At 36.7% G+C, this 24587-nt stretch overlaps 3 protein-coding genes across 7 annotated transcripts; 2 read left to right on the top strand and 1 right to left on the bottom strand.

Annotated features, from left to right (window-relative positions):
- Positions 1-5574: 5574 nt before the first annotated feature.
- LOC126604893 (V-type proton ATPase subunit c4-like) lies at positions 5575-6048 on the bottom strand. The gene has a single exon (XM_050272219.1). It carries the CDS (start codon positions 5967-5969, stop codon positions 5601-5603), a length of 369 nt encoding a protein of 122 aa, XP_050128176.1. The 5' UTR covers positions 5970-6048; the 3' UTR covers positions 5575-5600.
- Positions 6049-12959: 6911 nt separating this feature from the next.
- LOC126604397 (protein NO VEIN-like) lies at positions 12960-15881 on the top strand. Of its 5 annotated transcripts, XR_007616597.1 has the most exons (6): positions 12960-13208; positions 13847-13909; positions 14196-14388; positions 14522-14615; positions 15106-15205; positions 15301-15495. XR_007616597.1 is itself a non-coding variant. In XM_050271636.1 (4 exons), exons 1-4 carry the CDS (start codon positions 13113-13115, stop codon positions 14542-14544), a joined length of 375 nt encoding a protein of 124 aa, XP_050127593.1. In that variant the 5' UTR covers positions 12961-13112; the 3' UTR covers positions 14545-14919. The 5 variants fall into 5 exon arrangements, 2 of the variants coding, with proteins under 2 accessions (XP_050127593.1, XP_050127594.1); XR_007616595.1 differs by having other exon boundaries at positions 15106-15468; XR_007616596.1 differs by lacking the exons at positions 15106-15205; positions 15301-15495 and adding an exon at positions 15572-15881 and having other exon boundaries at positions 12961-13208.
- A 5381-nt stretch (positions 15882-21262) lies between these two features.
- Positions 21263-24382, top strand: LOC126604395 (probable glycosyltransferase At5g03795). Its single transcript, XM_050271635.1, has 5 exons — positions 21263-21834; positions 22420-22706; positions 22947-23179; positions 23746-23903; positions 24038-24382. The coding sequence occupies exons 1-5, from the start codon at positions 21349-21351 to the stop codon at positions 24137-24139; spliced, it is 1266 nt and encodes a 421-aa protein (XP_050127592.1). The 5' UTR covers positions 21263-21348; the 3' UTR covers positions 24140-24382.
- The last annotated feature ends 205 nt before the right edge of the window (positions 24383-24587 follow it).

Genomic DNA, 24587 nt, shown 5'->3' with positions numbered 1-24587 from the left:
TTTTGCACCTACAAAACAACTAGCACCTTAGGTTAAAGCCAAAAGCCTCACGCGCCTACGATGAATGGGGGGGCTTTGGCCGAAGAACCTCCGATGCCAAAGTTAGAATTTTAGAGAGAAAAAGTGTTTAGAGTGTTTAGGATTTTTTGTAAGAGAATTGGAATTGGTGTTTGGTAAAAATGGGTGACTATTTATAGGACTAGGTTGGTCCACTTTTCCAAGAAAGCGACCGGCCACTTTGTATGTTTTTTGGTGAGTTTGTGATGTAATTAGCCAATTTATTGGCTTAATTAAATATGAGAAAAATAAAAGGGAAGTTACCAAATTGAATGACTAGCTTTATTTGGGTAATAAGGTGGAGAAAATCAAAAAAGGTATGGAGCAAAGGGAGGTGGCCGGTTTTGTCTACTAATTTGGGTCACTTTATTGACAATTAGGGGATTAATTGAGTTGATCCCCTAATTAATCAATTATTTATGATTTTAAGGGATGATTTTAGGAGATATGGGAAGAATATATTATTTAGATAATTAATTAACTAAATAATATATTAGAGAAATTAAGTTTTGGAAATAATTACCTAAAATGAGATAGTTTGGAATTGGTTACCTCTTTTGGAGCATTTTTTAATTGATTGAGGATGATTACCCACTACTTGCGCGTAGGAAACCCGGTATGCCTCGAGGGTATTTTTGTCCTCTTTTGTCCAAAAGTCCACGTGTCGCCTAGTGAATATTTTTGGCTCCACAATCTCCACCTTCATTTAGCGAAAGTGATGTTGGCGGTGGTGTTGTAGAGGGGATGAAGAACAAAGAAAAATCAAAACAGAAAAATAGACAACTAATTCATGAACCAATACCAACTCCCTCATGCGAAAAAACCCAAAGTCTCAAAAACTACAGACCCATAACAGTTTCATCAAGTGACTAACCTCAAATGCTCACCTGCAACAACACTTCTTACACCCTCTATCTCTTTCCCCAACCTCTGCTTCCCATGATGCACCTAGACCTCTCTCCCCACAGGCGTTGATTCCTTTCACAGTTTAAAACTCTAAAATCCGTTCGAACCCATTACCTAAACAAGGAACATCACAAAAATAAAACGATGAATTGCAAAAAAAAAAAAAAAAAAACCAACAAAGTCCACATCTCTTTAAACGCAACAGAAGAAAACCCTTTCACAGTTTAAAAACCTAAAATCCATTTGAACCCATCACCCAAACAAAGAACATCACAAAAATTAAACAATGTACTGAAAAAAGCCAACGAAGTCCATATCTCTTTAAATGTAACAGAAGAAAACCCGTTCTGCAAACCAACATAAAAATCTGCAAAGGAAAACAAAAATCTTAAAAAAAAATCATGCACCACAGAGTTATCAGACAAAGGAAGCGCATGCGACGTTCTGAAAACCACAGCCAAAGAGAAGCACACAGTGGGAACCAAAAGAAAAGAGAAGCTGAGAGTGATAGAAAACTACCAATGCAAGTGAGAAACGGAAACAAAAAGCAAGCAAAATAAACCCCAAAAGAGAATAGGAGGATGACCGACACGTGTTGTTGATGCACAAAACCGGAGGGGTCTTGGAACAATGTAAATCCGACCGTGAATCTGCAAGAAAGTAAAGAACACAAGATGTATCGTGGTTCACCCCAATGTTTGGGCTACGTCCACACTAATGTTGATTGTATTTCTCTGTATGAATGTATGGATTACAAGTGTGAGGGGGAGTCCCCCAGAGAAAGAGAGAGTTTGTGAGAGGGTTGTTCTGAATATGAGAGCCTCTGTTTGGGGATGTGAGGCTTGAGGATTGTGAGGGTGAGGAGTCCTTTTTATAGATTAAAGGTTCCTCCCTATTTACATAGATCATGGGCTCAATATCTGGAAGCCCAAGTAACGAGACCCAATATAACATGGTACTAACAGTCTTCAATTAAGAGAGTTTTTTGGCTGAAGACTTGAAATTCAGTCCATGTGTGGACCGAAGTAACTAGATGTCGTCTAGAACTGATACTCGATATAAGGCGGTGTTCAATGTGAAATGATGCTCAACTAGAAGTAGCACATGTTGCGAGGCTGCTCGGCTTGTGGCTTATATTGCCTTGGTTGGCTTGGCTTGTGGCATTGAAGGTGAGGGAGTCCCTTTTACAAAATAAGGGCTCGCTCCTTAATACATAAGTAATGGGTTAGGAGTGATGCTCGCGGTGAGACGGTTGCTCAGCTAGCGGCGATGCTCTCTAATGATGGTGAGGAAGTCCCTTTTATATAATAAGGGCTCGCTCCTCAATACATAAATAATGAGTGCTCTCTAATGAAAGTGAGGGAGTCCCTTTTATAACATAAGGGTTCGTTCCTCAGTATATAAATAATGGGCTAAGTCCCCCAAGTATTTTTCATGAAGCCCAGTTGCGGAAGCCCAATATATGGTACATAGTGTAGTCCCCCAAGTCCTCAGTCAATAGAGTCTGCTGGTTGGAGACTTCAAATTCAATCCATGTACGAGCCGAAGTGGCAGTTATTCGGAGACGGTCTTTGTATACCATGCACTAAAGCTTTGTAGGTGAAGCTTTGAAAGTGAATCTTTGTAAATGAAGCTTTCGAAGCTGATTGGCATGAGTGATGCTCATGAATGTTTATGTTGATTAACATGAGTGATGCTCATGGATGTTGACATGAATGTTGACATGAGTGATGCTCATGAATGTTTATGTATGATTAACATGAGTGATTGATAGGAGCATATTTATGCGACTGAGTTAGCTTGTTCTCATGTATTTATGTTGTTATTTCTTAGTTAATTATGTATTTTAAGCTATTTTCATGTGTTTGTAGGTCCATAAGCCTTATGAAGCAATAAGATGCATTTTGGTGCATTTTGGAGCAGTTTTGGGCTTAGAATGAATAGCACATACATGGAGCAAGGTGGATGGACGAAATTGAAGACTAAAGAGCCTAGGAATGTGTTAAAGAGAAAGAAGAATTAATGTAAAAAGGACAAAGAGCTCAGCCACAAAGGGGTGTCACTCCACCATTCACCTTTCCATCATTGCCGTGCACCACCATTGCACTCCCTTTGGATTCCTATGACGTGCATCATCATCCATGTTCCCTCCATTGACTCATTTGTTGCATCATTCCACCTCCCTTTCCTTTCTCTACCATGTGCACAATCATTCATGTTCCCTAGCTGTAACACCACTCCATTTTACCCCCATGCTTTTCATCATCACTTCACTTTCACCTTTGAATCATTTCAAACACCACTCATTGCACTCAATTGCTACACCATTCCTTGTTCCCTCCATCATTTCAGATTTCATAAATCATTACATTGAATCATTGCACTCAATTGCTACACCATTCCTTGTTCCCTCTATCATTTCAGATTCATGCATCATTACATTGAATCATTGCACTCATTTGTTACACCATTCCTTGTTCCCTCCATCATTTCAGATTTCATGCATCATTACATTGAATCATTGCACTCAATTGCTACACCACTCCATGTTCCCCTCCATTGCCATGCACTTTCTCTATAAAAAGAAGTGTGTGTAACTTAAATTGAGTTCATACTTAGTTAGATCATTCACTCCCATTTCAACACAACCTTCATCCAAACACATCCATTCATCTTCACATCCATTCCTCCATACAAACAAACCTTCAAACACTCACCAACACCTTGTGCCGTAGCAAAGGAAGGGAAGGAAAGTGCTTGGACATGCTTGCTGTCCAACTTGGATCATTGGAGCGTTTAGGTGTTTTCTTTCTTTTGTTTCTAATGTTTAAATTCATTTCCTTTTCTTTTGATGTAAATATGAGTGGCTAAACTCCTCTTGGCTAGGGGTGATTTCAAAGCCATGATTATGTGTGCAATATAATTTGATAAATTCCAGTTATGAACTCTTGAATCGTGAATGCAATTGACTTAACTATTTGATTGATAACTTATTTGTATTTGTTAATTAAGGGTCGACACTTAATTGGCATGCATAAATCCGTTGCTAGAATATAAGGAAGTTTCACATAATCGTTACAATCTTATATTCACATGTAGTGGAGGTCGTTTATAAACGATCGCGTTAAGTTTAATTCCTAGCATGAGTGACATGATGTCATAGTTGCAAATGTTTTGTCAATGCTTAAGATTTTCATTAAACGTAATGATCTTTGATTGTATCTCTATTATGATGTCATGTAGGGAACTTTTAAAGAATGTTTTGGGTTGTCGAATGATGTCATCCAATCCAATAAAACAAGGAAAATCTAAGGGTTAACTAGTGACGTCACAGTTAATTTGGGGCATTGTCGTTCATAATTCAATGAAGTAGTAACTGGAAATCGAGTTGTTTGCATACATATCATGTGTGGAGAAAAAACCTCTAGTTATCCCATCCATCATCTTATTTTTCAAATTTGTTTTACAATCTGTCTAGTTTTTCATACTTGTTTGTTTGTTTCAACTTTGTCCAAAACTCAATCCCCCTTTACTTTAGTGTGTCTAATTAGTTAGAATCTATTTTAATTTGTGTTTTTAAATGTTTTGATTCAAGTAAAAGTCAATTTTCGTCCAAAGTCATTCCTAGTGTCTAGTTTAAGTTTATTTAGTTGTTTTAAGCTGTTTTGAGTATTTTAAGTTTGCTTTGAGTCTTGTGAGTCTTGTTAAGTATTTTTAAGTTTATTTTTATGTTTTTTAGTCAGTTTAGAGGTTATTAGCAAGCCCTCCTAATCCCCGATCCAGAACGATCCCTACTTATACTTATACTACAGTTGTCAAAAGATGGTTAAATTTGTGTGTTAAGTTAATTTTCGCATCAGTGATGCTCATGAATGTTTATGTATGATTGACTGAGTGATGCTCATGTATAATTTTGGAGTACTGAACGTACTTTTGATCACCTAGTTGGTGATAATAGCAGCAGGTTGCTGAATAATTTTGGAGTACTGGACGTACTTTTGATCACCTGGTTGGTGATAATAGCGGCAGGCTGCCGAATAATTTTGGAGTACTGGATGTACTTTTAATCACCTAGTGGGTGATAATAGTGGCAGGCTGCCGAATAATTTTGGAGTACTGGACGTACTTTTGATCAACTAGTGGGTGATAATAACGGCAGGCTGCCGAATAATTTTGGAGTACTGGACATACTTTTTTTCTTTATTTATGATTACCCTCCGGTGGGGTTATACAGATGTCTTCGAAAGATAAGAAAAGTAAATCATATCATTCAAAAAAGCTGTTGTAGAATGTGGGGATGGCAGATGGTTGGATAATAGGATAGCATGTGCAGTTGGCAGTTGCTTTTGCAGTGTCCCTCATGTGATCTTGCAGAGGAAAGCCTCCCTTTATTCCCTACTTTTTCATGTAGGTGTTTTTTCAGTAGATGGTGGATGACTGTTGTCTCGTCACTTTGATGCTTTTCATTTTTTTTTTAATACTGTGGCCCAGAAACTTCATCAGCTTTTTCTTTTTCTTTTCTTTAGTAACATCATGATATGTTTCTTTTTCTTTTCTTTGATGGGCATCTTTTGCGCTGTCATCGTGCCAAGTGGACTCCCTTAATCAACAAAGAGCTTGGGCTGCTGTGCATTAGCTTAGACACCAGCGCCACCGACAATCCCAGTCGCCATTCCAGCGAAGAGTCCGGCCAGACCGCAAGCAAGGCCGGATGACAAGTGAGTATACCCATCAAACAGATAATAAGATTTGGCCTTCGAGTTAATCCCGATGCTAATAATAATAGCTATAATAAGCCCATAGATCCCAAGCACTCCCGCCATAACCACCGGAATGATCGATTTCATCACGAGCTCCGACTGCATCACTCCCATGGAGACCACGCCCACACCACTCTTGGTCGTCCCATAGGCGATGCCCATACAGGAGAAGACGAGAGTTGTGGCGGCATTGAGGAAGCCGAAGAAAGTAGCGGTTTCATTGCCGCTGAAGGTAGAAGAAGCCATGTATCGCTGTGTGTGTGAGTAGGTGTGTATGGTTGCAGGGATTGGGTGGCGTGAGCGAATCTGGGGGTTTGGATGAAGACGAAGAAGCTCGAACATCTACCCCAAATCAGCAACATTTCCATGAGAGTAAAGCATCTAGAATTACCTATCTCTGAGGGCGCCTATCATCCAAATCAAATCTGTAGTTTGGCAATGGGACCTTACTAAAAACAGCAACTTTCAAATATAGATGGCTATAAAGCCCCATTCTGCTTGCCAAAGCAGCTATTTTCTCAAAGTCGCATCTATCTTTTTTCTTCCTCGTAACCAATGCTTGCTTCTTCTTGTCATGTAACAACATGGTAAATTTCCGTTCCCACTCATTATGAGATGAGTAAGGACTATGTGTCGGATGCGACGGTAACTCAACTTCGTGATCGGAGCCTTCCTTGGAAACGCCGTCGTCGTAAGCAAAAGAGTGATGAAGCTTGGGCTTCTGAAAATGCTGCTGCTGCTGAGTCTGGTAGTACAAGAAATCGTCTTTGTTGTGGCATCTCCGTATGTGACTCTAACTGGTGGCACCTCGGAATCTTCGCGAACCACTCCGCCTCAACTTGGATATCGCCCGTGCTCTGCAGCTTTCCCTCTGAAATCTTCGGCGGGTTGTTAGGAAAATTAAACTTGGCGGCGATTGATTCCAGCAAGTCATTTCAGGTGCTGTTTGAGCAGCCTTTTGGAGTCATACTCTCTGATTTTTTTACGGGCCATCGGGTCAGGTTTTGTTGGATCTCGCTGGCATCGTCGGAGATGGAGAAGTCGGGTCAGGTCGGAGTCTTTTGCCTTTTAAGTAGTGGCCATCTCCTCTGCCGAGCCTTCCTTATAGCTTCCGTAATTCTGCGGATAGGCGTTTCAATCCAAGCATCCAAAGTTACAGGTTCATTTGACATCGAGCCAGCATCGGGACCATAACCCATATTCAGGTCAAGGTTCATTGCATCAGACGTCTCCTCCACCCATCACAACCAAAAGGCTGGGTCATGGTGAAATAGTGTCGTTGATGATTAGCTAGAGCTAGAATGAGCTCGAGAGCGAGTTGGAGACCGCCTGAGCTGAGTCTGCCTCGAGTCGACTGGTCATGAAGGGCCCTCTTTCTCTAATCAGCGATCTAGTCCACTGAGAAGGATTAGATGGATGAGTACGGGCAATGAATTTAGGACTGGGCACTGAGGCAGGAGAAAGAGAGAGGGAGGGAGAGAGAAAGAGAGAAAAGCTGGTTTCTTGGGTTTTTGCATATTCACGGTGGAAGTGAAAAAATGAAAGAGAACTGACATAGCTTTTCATGTCGTTTCCCACAGACGGCGCCAAATGTTGATGCACAAAATCGGAGGGGTCTTGGAACAACGTAAATCCAACTGTGAATCTGCAAGAAAGTAAAGAACACAAGATGTATCGTGGTTCACCCCAATGTTTGGGTTACGTCCACACTGATGTTGATTGTATTTCTCTATATGAATGTATGGATTACAAGTGTGAGGGGAGTCCCTCAGAGAAAGAAAGAGTTTGTGAAAGGGTTGTTCTGAATATGAGAGCCTCTGTTTGGGGATGTGAGGCTTGAGGATTGTAAAGGTGATGAGTCCCTTTTATAGACTAAGGGCTCATCCCCTTTTACATATATCATGGGCTCAATATCTGGAAGCCCAAGCAACGAGGCCCAATATAATATGGTACTAACACGTGTCACACACAATTCCCAGCTTGTCCTTGCAGGAACCACCAAAAACAATCAGAAGGCATGAAAAAGCCCATGGGCAATTCGGCCACTGGAAAACCACCCACCCAGCACTGGCAAATGAGGAATTTTACTGTAGAAAATGAAGAAACCAATGTCAAAACCCAAACAAACCAGGGGTAGATCAGTCAGGACACTATTAATGAACAAAGGATTCAATACTGGGAGAGACTGGAAACTAAATCCCAAAAAAAAAAATCAAATGATGGATCTCTTCTAAGACAATATTGTGAAAGAAAAACAAAGGATTTGAGAGCAAAAGACGGGCTGACGAAGTGGGAGAAAATCACATACTCATGAAAGTGAAAAACGAAAGAGGAAAGGTAAAGCAAAAAAGATGTGGTCGAAGCAGAGAAACAAATGATGAAAGACGCGTGGCCGGGAAGGGCATAACTGATTTTTGCTGTATAAAAGTGGAAATAGTATACGGAGCAAAGAAGAAATCGAGGGCAATTTCGCCCTTACACAAATTGTCACATCCCAGCCCGGGCCCCCACCACATCCCAGGCTCGACTCCACCGTAACATGATATTGTCCGCTTTGGGCCCCGACCATGCCTTTACGGTTTTGTTTCTATGAACTCACACGAGAACTTCCCAGTGGGTCACCCATCCTGGGATTGCTCTTGCGCAAACTCGCTTAACTTCGGAGTTCCAACGGAACCCGAAGCCAGTGAGTTCCCAAAAGGCCTCGTGCTAGGCAAAGATGAGAATATACATATAAGGCTTACATGATCCATTCCCTGGGCGATGTGGGATGTTACACAAATATCAATTAATCTAAATAAAAATCATACATGATCCAAATCAATAATCAAATCTAATTATTCACAAAAAAAAACAATTTTTCAACTAATTCATTAAAACAATTAGAAATTTAATTTGAATAAGTTATGAAGAACTTACTTTGGAATTTGAAGATGAAATTTAGGTGGTCGTTGAAATGATCGCCGAAGTGGGGTGGGTAGGAGTTGAGCGTTACAGATTAAGTTTAGTAGGATTGGGATTCGAGAATTGGAATTGAAATTGAGTTTGGAATTTGCTACAGCCAGCGAGTCAATTTTTTTTTATTTTTAGCTGTTACTTGCCTACCATTTTTCTTTTTATAAAGTAACCTGGTCCATAACGACGTCGTTTTGGTCAGTTAAAATTTAAAAAAAAAAAATATATATATATATATATATATATATATATAAAAGGGACATAAAACAAATTATTAGGGTTGTAACGACGTCCAATTCTAGTCAATTTGACCTATGCAACAAACATTTTAGTGAAGTAACGACGTTTGTCAGGCTTGTAAAAATTTAAATAAAAGACCACTTTGCTTTATATATGTGGAAAAGATCATAAGACACATAAAACATATTATCACAAAAATAACCTTAAACAAAATATTATGCCATCTACAGTTGAGATATATGCAACGATTAAGTGTAGATAATTACCAATTTTTAGAAGGTGATTTTAAATTGGTGTAATTTCAAATATTACAAATACTATATTTGACACACCCTGACCTGGAATGTCCACTAGAACCTCGAATTGGGCCGTGCTGGCCGACACCTAGAAGGTGACGAAGCCATAAAGTATGATAATGTATAAAATGTGAATAAATTAAAATCTAAAAGTGCCTAAGTACACGAGTGCGCGATGAGCGGATCAGGACCCATTTCACGCATGATACAGAGCATATGTATAGTACATTAAGGTGAGATAATGATTATACCATCATAAAAAGACATATGTGCTGAAAAGTGCCACGAATCCTCGTCGATACGAAACTCTGCTGCTAGAACCTGGAGGTGTACAAAAATAGAAAATGTGAGTGAGTGAAACAAAACTTTTCAAAGCAATTCCAACTACCAAATGTAGTAGCCCCTTGCCGTAATACCAGTATAATTTCCCAAAACATAACAGGCGTGACTATAAATCAAAACCATAACCAAAATAATAGTCTTACAATTATGCCACGTCAAATATCTCAACAAGAATAAGTAACCCAGGTGAAATAAACCAATATGAAATGGCATGTTAGCCGGATCCACCTATCATGTACGGTTGAATCAATATCTCATCACATGCTAGCCAGTCACCTCACGTGACCTGTACGAGTTATCCATATCTCATCAATCAAGGCCAGCTCATAAGTCGGGGTCACCTCTAGTGACTTGTACGACTTATCCATATCTCATCACATATGCTAGCTTATAACATATCTCATCACATATGCTAGCTTATAACATATCTCATCATATATGCTAGCTCATAACATATCTCATCATATATGCTAGCTCATCACATATCTCATCATATATGCTAGCTCATAGCATATCTCATCATATATGCTAGCTCATAGCATATTTCATCATATATGCTAGCTCATAACATATCTCATCATATATGCTAACTCATAACATATCTCATCATATATGATAGCTCATAACATATCTCATCATATATGCTAGCTCATAACATATCTCATCATATATGCTAGCTCATAAGTCGGAGTCACTTTCAATGACTTGTACGACTTATCCATAACTTAATAAGTATACCTGCACATAAGTTGGAACCACCTAAAGTGGTCCGTATGACATGACTGGGTGTAAATAAATACGCTCAAGTGCTACGATCACGTGAAAACTGTGCGAATAATCGCAGGTTACCTATAAGTCGAAACTACCTATAGTGGTATGTACGACATGACTATGCACCTACCTTGGATCTAAGGTGAGCGTAAGGTGCGGAAGGTGAACATCACGTGAAAGACTATGCCCTGGCCACATGCGGGAGCACTAACACTGGGGTGTAGGTTTATGAGCTCTAACTACATCTAATATAACATGTATGACTTATAGGCAACCTGTACAACAAGGTCGGAGTTGCCTAAAACATAAATGTAGTCATGCCATAACTCCATCATTTCAATTAATACCATAAACTCCCCTGATCTTACCTGCGTGTCTTGCGTTCACCTTTGCACTTCAGAGCGTTCATCTTTAATTATGTGCAAGTAACATACATGTGAATATACCAAGATGTAAATCTGAAATTCAACCATATCATAATATTTCCAAACATATAAACATATATACAAATGGCATAAAATGCATAAGTTGTATTGCCCCACTCCCGAACTAATTACCTTCGGAAATAATTATCGGTGATAAGCCCAACTAAACACTTGCTTAATTAACTATCATTACTAACTATTTTTCACTTCAATGTTACGATTCTTCACACATTGATTTATAATCAACATTTGACCACTAAAACATAAGGTTAAATCTCACATTTTCCACCAATCTCCTTCACATTGCTCAATTCCCCAAACAAGGCTATTGTCTCAATTATTTAGTCTCATTTATTTATGGCAGCATCTAACGTCTCGTTAGACTGCCTACGTACCCTAAATAGGGATCAAGCCAATCGTAGTTCACAGTAATTATTTGTATGTAGCATGCATAAATCAATTTAGAAGCGCTTGTGGAACTATCAATTATATACATATGACAAAAAGAAAAAGACCCACTCACCTAGAGTCTACGCTATGATTCTCAAGCATGCACATCAAGGCGTCCCGAACGATTGGCGCCTGTGACCAATTATAGAATCACATCTCAGAACTCTTATCAATAGAATACGTAATTCACATAAAGCACATCCTCAAGGACATTCTAAAATAGTTTGAGACCTATTGACCACAAGTCAATCGTCGATCGAAGATCGACGGTTGGGTCCATAACCCTGCAAAACTCAATCTGGAAGATCCGCATCTCAGATTTCCAATCCGCAACCTCCAAAGATCCACATTATGCTTCTAAAATAACATACTAAAATTTTACATCTAAATGGAAGAGGGATCGGTTGGCCTCATGGTAAGGGTCATTTTGACACTAACCTTATCGTCCAAGGTGGCCGGAGATAGGAGAATCCATCGGGTCGGGTCACGGGTTGAGGGAAACCCGGTTTCCCCTTTTCCTTTTCTCCCTCCTTTCTCCTCCTTGCTCTCTTCTCTGGTTGGTCCCTCACTTCTCTTATTTTCCTGATTGGGCAGCAGCCCTTCCCTTCTCCTCCTTTCTTCTTCTCCCCCATTCCTTTTCTTTTTCTTCCCCTTTTCTGTCACATACACACACACACACACACACACACACACACACATGTCCTCCTAATTTAGCATACATTAATATAATATAAATAGAATAGTTATTTCTTCAAAATACTTTCGGTTCGTAATTCCAAATTCATTTCTGCTTGCGCTTACTCGTTCATATCGTCGAGTACTTCAGGAATACGCTAAAAGAATATTTAGTACGTCTCACTACACATTGGTCAATGAAAGTCAACACCTTCACCTCTAGGGCATTTTCGTAAATTCACACTTTTAAAATTACAAAAACCATAATTTTCAGGGACAGGCTGTCACAATATTTGCTCATAATATTCTTAATGTATGCATACATACATATTTTTTTAAATTTAGTTTTTTCATACACATTTATAATTCGTTAAATGGCATGTTTTTTAAAATTCCTACATATGATACGTATTATACACATACCTACATACTTTTTACATTAAAAACACGTATTTTCAAATATTTTTCCAATAATACCAATAATATTCACACATTGTACTTGAATATTAAACATATATTTGAAAGAAAAAAAATATTAAATTTTGAAAAATGGCTGAATTTTTTGAAGTATTACTTTAGCACAGTTGCTGAAGAATACATGTATGTTTTTTTTGGATACTATAACTATTTCGTATTTTGCTAACCATACCTAAAATTTAAAAATTAGACATGTTAGGTCATTATATTAAAATGATGACGTAAACAAATGTTTTTCACTCTCATGTACCAAACTAACTTTTTTTAAACAAGCAAATTTAAGGTTTAATTTGGCTTAAAATGATAATGTAATTAAACTCTGTTACAAATGATAAGAGTGAGAATATAAGTAATACGGAGTGGCTTTAAATTCCGTTAGTTTTCTAGTTAATATTAATTTAACAAATACATTGGTTGACAAAAAAAATAAAAAATAAAAAGAAAAAAAAACCATAAGTAACACATCATAAAATTCAATATATACTACTACTGAAAATCAACTGAAACATTGTTCATAAGCACAGTGTCGTTCCGATTTTACCCTTGCTTAGTTTGTGTTATTACAAGGTTGCCATTCTTTCTGCTGAGTTCTTAGGTGTCGTTCTTTCTCTTCGACAGCACAGTGATAAAACACTCTAGCAAGTCCAACTGGCTGCAGACTCCATCAAACCCTAGAAATAATTTTGCTTTTTTGGGCAGCCTCCTTTTTCTCCTTGCTCCTTGCTTTCCCCAACCTAGAATCCTCATCCTTTCCCCAAATGAGAAATCTGAAATCCACAACCCAAAACTCACTCATAGTAGCCCCTACCTTGCCTCATTCCTCATATCCTGATGGTTCATTCGATTCGATTTCAGTGAGTTCTTTTTGTTATAAATTTTGATATTTTGCCTATAATTTTGGTTTTTGGAATTTCGAATTTGTACCGACTTTGCTCTAATTAATTTTAATTTCGTCTGTTATTGTTGAGTTTGAGTAAATTTCGAACCTTTTGTCTTCGTTCTTAAAATTTTTGAGTTCTATCTGTTAAATATTTGTTAAAAGACCCGAATTATCTGTTCGAACAATTTGTATAGCCTATGAAAATTGAACAAAAAGTCATATGATCCGTGATCTTCCTTCCTGGTCAACTAGAAAACCTTCTGGAGTTTCATGGTGGTCGCACATCTCCTCCTCTCTGCTCCTCCTCCAAAACTGTGAAGATTTATTTACAGTTATTTATTTATGTTTCGATAATTGCATGTTAAAATAATGTTTTGAATTTGTGATTTAATGTAATTTTTGCTTCCAGAAACAACGAGCTCTCTCTCACAGAAACCACAAGCTCTATTCTTCCCTGTTTTTCTTCTCAGCATCTTACAAAACTACTTCTTTCTTCATACTCTCTTTATGTGTCTTCCTTCCCGACTCCCACTGTCTTCCTTCCCGACTCGAGTCATCGGGTCTTCTTCCCTGATTTCGACTTCTCTTTAACTCTTGACCTTCACCATGCAGTCACCAGCCTATTTGCCGAGCTGTACCAGAAAGACATACCATTTTCTCATTAAGCTCATGCAGGTATTTAAATTTTTGCTGTGTTTTTCCAAAAATTAGTGAAAAAGTTTCAATCTTTTCCTTACCCACGTCAATGAAACTCGAAATAATTTGTGGGTTAATTTTATTTGCTAGGTTTGTTTCTTCGTTGATTTTTATTCGAAAATCAAAACAATTTCTGGGTTTTTTGTTGTCTCTGAAAAATGGTGAAAAAGTTTCAATTTTTTCGATACTAGCATCAATGGAACTTGAAAACAAATTGTGGTTTTGTTCTTTTAGTGGATTTTAATTGTGGGTTTTTGATTTGCAGAATGCGGAAGACAATGAATACGAAGAAGGGGTTGAACCAACACTGGAATTTGTGATGACAAAGAAGGACATAACTGGGAGTGGAGCTCCGGCTACTCTGCTGGTTTTTAATAATGAGGTTGGATTTTCCAGGAAGAATATGGTCTCGATCTGCAGTGTAGGGCGTTCTACAAAGAAGGGGAAGAGACATCAGGGTTATATATAAACTTATTTTCAATTTAAACAACATCCTATATATTTTTATACTGCATGTGTGGGTAACCTCAAACAGATATGTCAAACATTTTTTTTTCTAAATTGTTGTAGTGTTTCCATTTTTTGGTGCAGAGCTCCACGATTGGCTAGCGTGAATCTTGGTATCTTCATATGCATGCAATGTTCAGGGGAAGTTGTACAGACCCTCTTGCTCTTCAGATGCAATGTAATTTTTTATTCTCATTGGTTTTGTGTTTGATAAGTCAGTGAGCACAATGAAAGATTCAAGAGATGTTATCAGTGGTTTTTAAGTGCATTAATGTTGTATGTAAAAAGTAGGGCATATATTGACTGGGGTTAAGTTCATAGATCAGATTTCTCTCTGATCTATGAATTTTTCATTCGAATAGGCAGGCCTTTGCAGAGGAAATGCTCATGTCTGTCTTTTAAGGATTTCTTCCAAATATTTAGATATGTGGTCTGCACTTCGAGTCCTACTATACATCAATCCATTTTAAGTTGCTTAGATATTCCACTGGCTAGATATTTATGGATTTTTTACAGCATATTCAGCCATTAAATTCAGTAATATATGTTGTACATGAATTTCTACACAGGTTAGATAAAAGGAAGACCCAAAAACTAGAAAATGAGGGATCTCTTTCATTTTCATGTATCGCACATTGGCATATGTATAATTGATTTGTAGCTTTCAGGCCCCGCATATGGTAGTAAGCATTAAGCAGTCAAAAGAAAGAGCTGTAAATATTCTATGCATATTGTATATTTTCCATGCAACTGCTTATGCCTGTTCAGGTTGGTTCTCTTCCTCTCTAAGGCTGAATCATATGGCCTTGCTGCAATAAACTATTGACCATATGCTTTAACTTTTTCATCACAATTTGTGGCAGTTGTTAGGGTTTCTACGGAGGTAAAAAAAGATGTGGAATTAATGTTGGTTGTAGATATTTCGTTTGAAGTGACCCCCATTAAATTTCATTTGAAATTAATTTGGGTATTTTTAAAGGAACGAATGTTTGTTGGTGGCTGTTTATAGATCATGGATTTTTCTTTATTTATTTATTTATAATATTTAAACTTCCAAAGATTTGGATTTATGTTTGGTAGTTTTATGATTCATGTTTGTATTTCGATTTTTGAATTTTGAATTGCAATTTGCAGGTGTGTGAATCGTACGTTTAGCATTTCAAGGCATATAGGATACGAACTTACGTTGATAATGGTTTGGTGGGATTAGAGGAGACAATTGGTGAAGGAAATTGGGATTGAATTTGGTTTGCAGCGAATCAAGTGGTTCTTAGTGAAACCCTTTTCCTGGTTTGCTTATATTTTTCATTGAAAAGGTTTTTACTATTTTTTTGTATGAGTTCAATTGTTTAGATTTACCCAAATCATATATTACAAGGCGGCTTCCGTATAGATTGTATTAAGCTGACTATTTGAACTATCTACTAAATCTTTTGCATGTAAATAGTATGTAAATACACATCAATTATTATTTTTTGTATGAAAATAGTACTTAGTACAAAAAAAAAATTATACGGTTTTTAATCCCGCAGCATCGTGCGGGTACCATTTGCTAGTAAATATAGATTTGAATCTTTGCACTAAAGATCCTTTAATAAAAGGAAAATTAATAAAAATAACTTCCATACTTTGAAGTTTAACAAAAAATCATGTACTAATTTTATTTAATGGTTATAACAAAACCCAAAACAAACCAGCCCAACAAGGCTGGCTCAAACAAAATAATTTATTAAGGATCCAATTTTACCCTTAACATCTTAGTGTTGCGGAACAAGTTCAGGTTTTGAATCGTCAGCCGATGGTGGTGGTTCCTGCCGTTCATGGGACTTCCTCTCCTATTCCAGGTGGCTTAGAACCTATTGTCACGTCTTTGACTGCACTTTCTTTGCCAAATTGATCACCATTTGCAGATGGGACCTACTAATAATTATCTTGCTTGCATCATATGCAATGATCTCCATTAAACTTTCATCAATTTTCTGTTTTTTATTTATTTTATAGTTTTTTATTTGTGTGAGAACAAAAAATAGAATCAAGACAAATTTTAATCAATTCAAAAGTAAGCTTTAAGTTTTCATTTAAAAAAAATCACAGAGGAAATAGTTATCAACCCCAAACAAGAATTTAATATGTGCATGAGGGAGAGTAATTGTATACTGGATCTACAAACACAAAAGATTAATGGTAGAAGAATTTAATTTTCATTTATTTCTATTGTAGTTTGGAAAAGTATTTCCATTAAATTTGACTCTCTCTCTTTCTCGTCGTCTTCTCCGAAGAACTCACAATCAAAGTACTTGACTTCGTTGGAAATCAGTTCATATGAAAATAATACACTATTTTTTAAACTAAAAATCAAAATAACCCACTATTTCTAAAATACGAAAAAATTACACGCTATATCTGAAAACTGATCTGAAATAACTCATAGTATTTATTGAAGGGGACAAAGTGAACATTATTTCTAGAACTACAACAAATACCTCAACTATTTTTGAAACATAACCAAACTATCTCACACTATTTCTGAAACAAAATCAAAATAACCCACATTATTTCTAGAACCATAGCAAAATAATTCACACTATTTCTGAAACTGAACTATAATAATTCACACTATTTCTGGAAGAGAACAAAATAAACACTATTTCTGAAACTACAGCAAAATAACCACCACTATATCTGAAATTGAACGAAAATAACCCACACACTATTTCTAAAACTACAACACAATTACAAACTATTTCTAAAAAAAAAAAAAAAACTAAATCATAATAACCCACACAATTTATAAAAGAGAAAAAAAAAACACTATTTCTATAATTACAACAAACCTACACTACTTATGAAACTTAACCAAAATAACTTACATTATTTTTGGAACTACAGTAAAATAATCTACACTCTTTCTGAAACTAAACCAAAGTAACTCACACCATTTCTGGAACAATAACAAAATATACATCTATCCCATGGATGATACACTATATGTTTTTTTTTTCCATTGAATAAATACATATGTTTTGAATTAATCAATCTTTTTGCTCATGAAAAATCCGATGCTGCTGCCTTGAAGGCCAAAGGAAATTAAGCAACCTTTGAGCCTTAATTTCCAGGGGAAAGGTGTTCAAAAAAAAAATCCAGGGGAAAGAAAAAGAAGATGAATGAGTCCATTTATCTCCAAAGTTCAACACATGCAAAAATACTGTATTTGCCACACCATAAAATAGTGCACCATTTTATTTTATTTTGAAAAAAAAAAAAACAGCTAGTGGCTTTGTTTTGTTTCTCCATGGCCATCATCGTGTGATTCACATGTGCTAGCAATCGAACCCATGACATGTCGTGTAGAATACAGGCTTGAAATTTGTCCCCAACCATTGGAAATCCCCATGGTGGTTTATGTAGTGTACCATTTCATTGATGTTGAGTTTGTATATATACTTATTTATTCATAGTTACATATTATGACTTAAGTTACGAAATATCAGTTATATCGTTAGCAGTCATTAATCATTATCATCATAAGTAAACCAATAACACAATGTGACAATATAATTGATACACCCTAAAATTTCTTATGAGATGTACCTTAATTATATTAATCTTATATTTGGATGCAAGACTATGTTAGCTTATGGAGTACATGCATAATAACATACTCTACAAAAGGTGACTAGTAGTCTAATTGTATCAAAATGACGTTTTTTTTCTTTTTTCTTTTTTTTTTTGTGAATAAAGTTTTTAGCATTAATGGGCAAATCTCCCTCAAAATGATCTAACAATACAAACCCTATAACTGCATAATACAACATGGTTTTGTGTCAAAAACGAAGCTCTATCATGTATTCATGTTGCTTTGGGGAATACCAAGCGACTACTTTGGTGAACCGATGGCTTGCAGCGCATATTCAAGAGCAAAGACAAGCTCGTCCACGCATATATTCCAGCCTGTTAGGGGTAATTATGGAAAAAGAATTTTATTGCGGGTTGGGCTTTAATTCGGCCCATGTTTTTAATGTTTGTAGGGCCGGTAGATGAATAGTTTTGTCCAATTACATATTTTGATATCAATTTTGCCCATTCAGATAAAAATATTTAATTTCTTTAATCTTTTTTTATCATTTATTCAGTTTTTAAATTTTGAATATTTAAATACTCAAATTAAAATATTATCTAGTAACTACCTACTATTTATGAAGAAAACAAAACTGATATAATCTAGTATAGTCTAAAATATCGATGATATCGGAAATATCGGTAGTCCAAAAACACGGAAATTTCGATGGAAATATCGGGATATTATCGATATCGATAAAAATTGAATAAAAACCACGGAAATTGTAAGAAAAAACTTGGAAATTTTTATTGAAACTTTGCAGGATGTTTATTTAGTCAATTATCTATTAGTTTATCACAAAAAATTGGAAGGAAATGCATTGCATGATGGATTTAACTGATTTAAGTTGATTATATAGCGAGCTGGTAAACATTGTGAGTGTAGAAAATATGTAGTAATTAATGAAAGAAGTTTAAACACACCATAATCATTTATATATAATGAATTAATACAATATTTTACACTTTATACATTGCATGGTAAGATACATGAGTGACTTAGTATCGAAACATTATTTTGTCGCTTGATTACATTTTCTAAAGCCCAATTACACTTTCTAAAGCCCAATTACATTAAATCACAAATTCAAAACATTATTTTAACATGAAATTATCGAAACATAAATAAATAACTGTAAATAAATCTTCACAGTTTTGGAGGAGGAGCAGAGAGGAGGAGATGTGCGACCACCATGAAACTCCAGAAGGTTTTCTAGTTGACCAGGAAGGAAGATCACGGATCATATGACTTTTTGTTCAATTTTCATAGGCTATACAAATTGTTCGAACAGATAATTCGGGTCTTTTAACAAATATTTAACAGATAGAACTGAAAAATTTTAAGAACGAAGACAAAAGGTTCGAAATTTACTCAAACTCAACAATAACAGACGAAATTAAAATTAATTAGAGCAAAGTCGGTACAAATTCGAAATTCCAAAAACCAAAATTATAGGCAAAATATCAAAATTTATAACAAAAAGAACTCACTGAAATCGAATCGAATGAACCATCATGATATGAGGAATGAGGCAAGGTAGGGGCTACTATGAGTGAGTTTTGGGTTGTGGATTTCAGATTTCTCATTTGGGGAAAGGATGAGGATTCTAGGTTGGGGAAAGCAAGGAGCAAGGAGAAAAAGGAGGCTGCCCAAAAAAGCAAAATTATTTCTAGGGTTTGATGGAGTCTGCAGCCAGTTGGACTTGCTAGAGTGTTTTATCACTGTGCTGTCGAAGAGAAAGAACGACACCTAAGAACTTAGCAGAAAGAATGGCAACCTTGTAATAACACAAACTAAGCAAGGGTAAAATCGGAACGACACTGTGCTTATGAACAATGTTTCAGTTGATTTTCAGTAGTAGTATATATTGAATTTCTTGAGTATGTCGAAGGTTTCATAATTGTGATGTTGAGAGAAAGAGAGCAAGAACCATGTTCACATAATATATTCACTATAGGTGTAGAAGCTCAATTCTCCCATTTTTTGGCCAATTTCAAAGGCTTTGAATTGCTTAATTTTCTTTAAAAAAAATTTCAACTTCAAATATATATATTTTTTTTTCGGTTTTCTGATTTCTGGTTGTGTTTCAGGGCAAAATAGTGGGAGTTGAGTAATGGAGTTGCTTCCATGCAATGGAGTATAGCAGGAGGCAAAGGACCTTTCACTCCATCTCAATGGATGGAGCTAGAACACCAGGTCTTGATCTACAAATACATCCCAATGTGCCTATTTCGTCCACTCTGCTCATCCCAATCAAGAAGGCCCTTAATTCTGCATGATTTTTGACATTTTCGAATGGAATTCCCAGGCCCAATTCATGTAATTTCTTCATTTTACTCAAAGGAAAATGATTTCCACACACTTTTTTTTTCTTATGCATGTTTTTGCTTATTTTGTCGCTTGATATTTGCTTGATTTTATTTAATTCAAAAGCTAAAAATAAATCTAAAATTTTCATGCCTTCATTCTAAGTATTTTTCGATTTTCGTGGGGTTGTGTATGTGTAGTGGGATGATTCTCCAACACCAATGATCCTGACCCACTGATGTTGAGCATAACATGTTCACTGTGAATTACAAGGATTTCATAGGTAATGTATAGATTAGAGATACACTTGAACCTAGATAAGCATGAAAAGCATACGGTTTTGCTTGACCCATCTAATCACAGAATTGTGTACCATCAATTCAAACGTTGTAGAACCAGTTTAATGAAGTTGTAGTTGGCTGTGTGTGTTTGTGTTCAGTGGGCGAGATTTGTTATTGAGAGGGCAAGCCAGACAAAAACAGATTGATAGTGCTGAAAAATGGGGTAACAATTTAATTATGTATACAATGAAGAATCACTTATGTTATTCTTAAAATGGGTCTGCACAAATTTTGCATAATATGAAGTCACAGTATATAAATGGTATTGCCTAAATTATTTCTTATTTTGTTCCTTTTTCTAAATAGGGTTTTAAGATTTTCAAATGTACGTAAATAATATTGCCTATCGTATATACATTTATATAATTTTCTATATGTTTTATATGATTTTAAAACCCGCAGCATCAGTCTGGAACACTTTTTCGCTAGTAGAAACTAAAGTTTAACTTGTTTCCAAAAAAAAAAAAAAAAAAAAAAAAAAAAAAAAGAACTAAAGTTTAACTTCTTTGCTTCTCCTTTCGTTCTTTACTTTTCTATGTACTTTAATATTTTATTCAGAATCACATCCTGTTTTTTACAGCTCCAAAATTCCAAATCAAAGCAAGCTGCGAGAGAGCGAAGCGTGCATAGCCTAGCAAGAGCAGATGAGTGTGGGTAAGCAAAAGCAGTTCCAATTCCAATCGCAGTCGCAATCACAGTCACCGTCGTCGTCTCCTCCGATGTTGAGCTCTTTACAAGGATCTCTCCTAACTCTCGCCATCCTCACCTTGCTCTCCTTCACCTACTTCTCCCTCCATTCTCTCCATCCCTCCTCCCCCTCGCCCGCCACCGCCACCACTTACATTTCCTCCTCCTCATCCGCGGCCGACGATGAGCAGTTCTCCGACATCTACCACTCGCCGGAGGTGTTCCGGTTGAATTTCGCCGAGATGGAAGCCAAATTCAAGGTGTACATATACCCGGACGGCGATGCGAACACGTTTTACCAGACGCCGAGGAAGCTCACTGGCAAGTACGCCAGCGAGGGCTATTTCTTTCAGAATATCAGAGAGAGTCACTTCCGAACCGACGACCCGGATCAGGCTCACCTCTTCTTCATCCCTATCTCCTGCCACAAGATGCGAGGCAAGGTATTGCTTCACTCTATGATCCGGATTCACTTTGTTTTTGTTTGGGACTGTTTGGTTGCTGAGAAAATTGGGGGGTAAGTAGAGCTACTATAGATTGTGATTTTCCTTATAGCTGTGGATCTGAGAATCTGATAGTTTCATTGTTTGGCATGCTTTTGGATAAGTTATAAGTTTTACAGTACTAAAAGGGGCATATTACTATAGCCATTGCAACTCAGGATGTTGTGATTTGGCTTTCCGTTCTAGTTGTGATTCGTGTTTGGCAGGGGAAGTGAGACTTTAGATTGTGCTTTGTAGTGAACATGCCTTTATTTGTAGCTGATTTGCATTTGTTTCATCTGGTTTTATTGGTTTGGGTAGTATCTATCTTTAATGCATTCAAGTATTTGGTTGTTTCGGGTTATGTACTAAGACATACAAGATGTATCTGCAAATGTGAAATTATTTGAAGAGTTGCGTTATTTCTGAATCTTTTCGTTTCATCTCGAATAGGCATGGTAATTCCTAATTGCAGCATTCAGGAGATAGATACTAACAAATGGTTACTAAAGATTTTTCCTTTGTCTGTTTATAATGATTATGCAGGGTACATCTTATGACAACATGACCATAATCGTTCGGGACTATGTGGAGAGCTTGATATCCAAGTATCCTTACTGGAACAGAACCTTGGGCGCGGACCACTTCTTTGTTACGTGCCACGATGTTGGGGTGAGGGCAACTGAAGGACTTCCACTTCTTGTGAAAAACTCGATTCGAGTTGTGTGCTCCCCTAGCTATGATGTTGGTTTCATTCCGCACAAAGATGTAGCCCTTCCTCAAGTACTCCAGCCATTTGCTCTTCCAGCCGGAGGAAACGATGTGGAGAACAGGTAATATAGAAGGACATGCATTTATTATATATATATGGCCTGTTATGCGCTTATTGACTTACACAAGCACTATGTTATTACTTCTTTTTGGATTAATTTCCATACTCATGGCTGTAGACCTATCGTATGATATGTTTCATAAGTTAACTCATGTCCAGATGGGAGGGTGTTATAACTTTATTGCCACTAGATTGAGCCTAATACACAAGTTCATTAATTAATAAGAGGCATGCTTTGCAGGACAACCCTCGGTTTTTGGGCTGGTCATCGAAATTCCAAAATTAGAGTTATACTGGCACGTGTATGGGAGAACGACACAGAGCTTTACATATTGAACAACAGAATAAATAGGGCAGAGGGGAATTTGTTATATCAAAAGAAGTTTTATGAAACCAAATTCTGCATATGCCCAGGTGGCTCCCAGGTCAACAGCGCTCGTCCAACTGACTCAATCCATTACGGTTGTATTCCTGGTAATAATTCAAATCTTCTTGTTTCTTCAAAATTGCAGTGAGAGTTATTCAATGGTATTATCATCTACTCTTGGCTTCAAATGGCAATGCCAATGGTCAAACCATATAACCATAATATTTAAGAAAAAAGAGAAATTTAGAGCTGTAATATAAGCAAACAGACACCTTTATCCATGCTAAGGGGATCAGAAAGATTGCCTTCACGTAAGGAGTTTGTTTATCTTTTTGCAGCGTTTCTTCTTCAAAATCTTTTTAATTATGAACAAAGAATTCAGGCTAAATCAGTCTCTCTCTACATCTTCTCCTTCTTTTTGTGCCTATAAAGTTGTAATTGTTTTCATTTTTATTCAATGGATGCGTTCCTCAAGTCTATGTTCACCGTGCCATTTTAAATGACTGATGCTGTACATATGGACAGAAGCTTGAGGCAATAGTGATTGGCTTTTTAAAATATTAAATTGCAATTCCCTATCTTAATGTATCCTTTTTCTTTTAGCTTGAATGTAAGGTGTACTATTAAAAGTCCTCTTAATCGTTTGTCAACTGTTTGGTTTGATTTCTTGCAGTGATATTATCAAATTACTATGACCTGCCATTCAATGACATTCTCGATTGGCGAAAATTTGCTGTTATCCTTAGGGAGAAGGATGTGTATCAACTCAAACAAATTCTTAAGGACATACCCTATTCAGAGTTTCTTACACTTCACAAAAACTTGGTTAAGGTATATGCTTTCACACACTTCATTTTATGTGATAACTGTATTTCCATTGATGTCTTGTACGTGTGTGTTGGGAACACTTGTTTTTAATCGTAGGTAACTAAGAATTTCTTTTCATGTCGTGATTTTTCTATCAGGTCCAGCCGCACTTCCAGTGGAATGCACCGCCTGTGAAATATGATGCATTTCACATGGTCATGTACGATCTCTGGTTGCGCCACCATGTGATCAAATACTGATTTTGCCGGTTAACTTTTTGTACACTTTCTGGCCAGCAAATCAAAGGCCTGTAAATCATCAGATACAGTAGTCTCATTCTTCCTCCATGATCTTTGAGGAAGGAATTAAAGGTACAGGTAACCGAAAGATCTTACTATTTGTTCGTTCTTTATATGGGGAGTATTCCCACTTTTGTACCCATCATCGTTGTTACGTTCTGTAGGAGTATTATTCTTTGCTATTGGACTAGTATTTAGTATTTACCGCTATTTGCCGCATGAATTGCAGTCGAAATTTGGGTCGGACAAGTTGCATTTCTTGTTACATTTTTCATGACTTGACCAAAATGTGCGTGTGATTTGCAACGACAAATGCATCATCTTTGACATGATAGTGTTACCGAACAAGAAATTTGACTACTAGAACTGGAAAGATGGCCTGCAAGGTGAATTAAAACACGTTTATTGA

Source organism: Malus sylvestris, chromosome 15 (assembly GCF_916048215.2).
Source record: "Malus sylvestris chromosome 15, drMalSylv7.2, whole genome shotgun sequence".
Lineage (NCBI taxonomy): Eukaryota > Viridiplantae > Streptophyta > Magnoliopsida > Rosales > Rosaceae > Malus > Malus sylvestris.
The sequence above is the reverse complement of the archived record's forward strand: the minus strand, read 5'-3'. Positions and strand labels throughout refer to the sequence as shown.

Bases quoted from the DNA above. Each gene is read 5' to 3' on its own strand.
- LOC126604893 (XM_050272219.1), bottom strand. From the start codon at position 5,969: ATGGCTTCTTCTACCTTCAGCGGCAATGAAACCGCTACTTTCTTCGGC.
- LOC126604397 (XM_050271636.1), top strand. From the start codon at position 13,113: ATGAGAAATCTGAAATCCACAACCCAAAACTCACTCATAGTAGCCCCT. The intron at 13,910-14,195 runs GTATTTAAATTT...TTTGATTTGCAG, and splicing joins TTCTCATTAAGCTCATGCAG to AATGCGGAAGACAATGAATA. The intron at 14,389-14,521 runs GTTATATATAAA...TTTTTGGTGCAG, and splicing joins GAAGGGGAAGAGACATCAGG to AGCTCCACGATTGGCTAGCG.
- LOC126604395 (XM_050271635.1), top strand. From the start codon at position 21,349: ATGAGTGTGGGTAAGCAAAAGCAGTTCCAATTCCAATCGCAGTCGCAA. The intron at 22,707-22,946 runs GTAATATAGAAG...CATGCTTTGCAG, and splicing joins GGAAACGATGTGGAGAACAG to GACAACCCTCGGTTTTTGGG. The intron at 23,180-23,745 runs GTAATAATTCAA...GATTTCTTGCAG, and splicing joins CCATTACGGTTGTATTCCTG to TGATATTATCAAATTACTAT.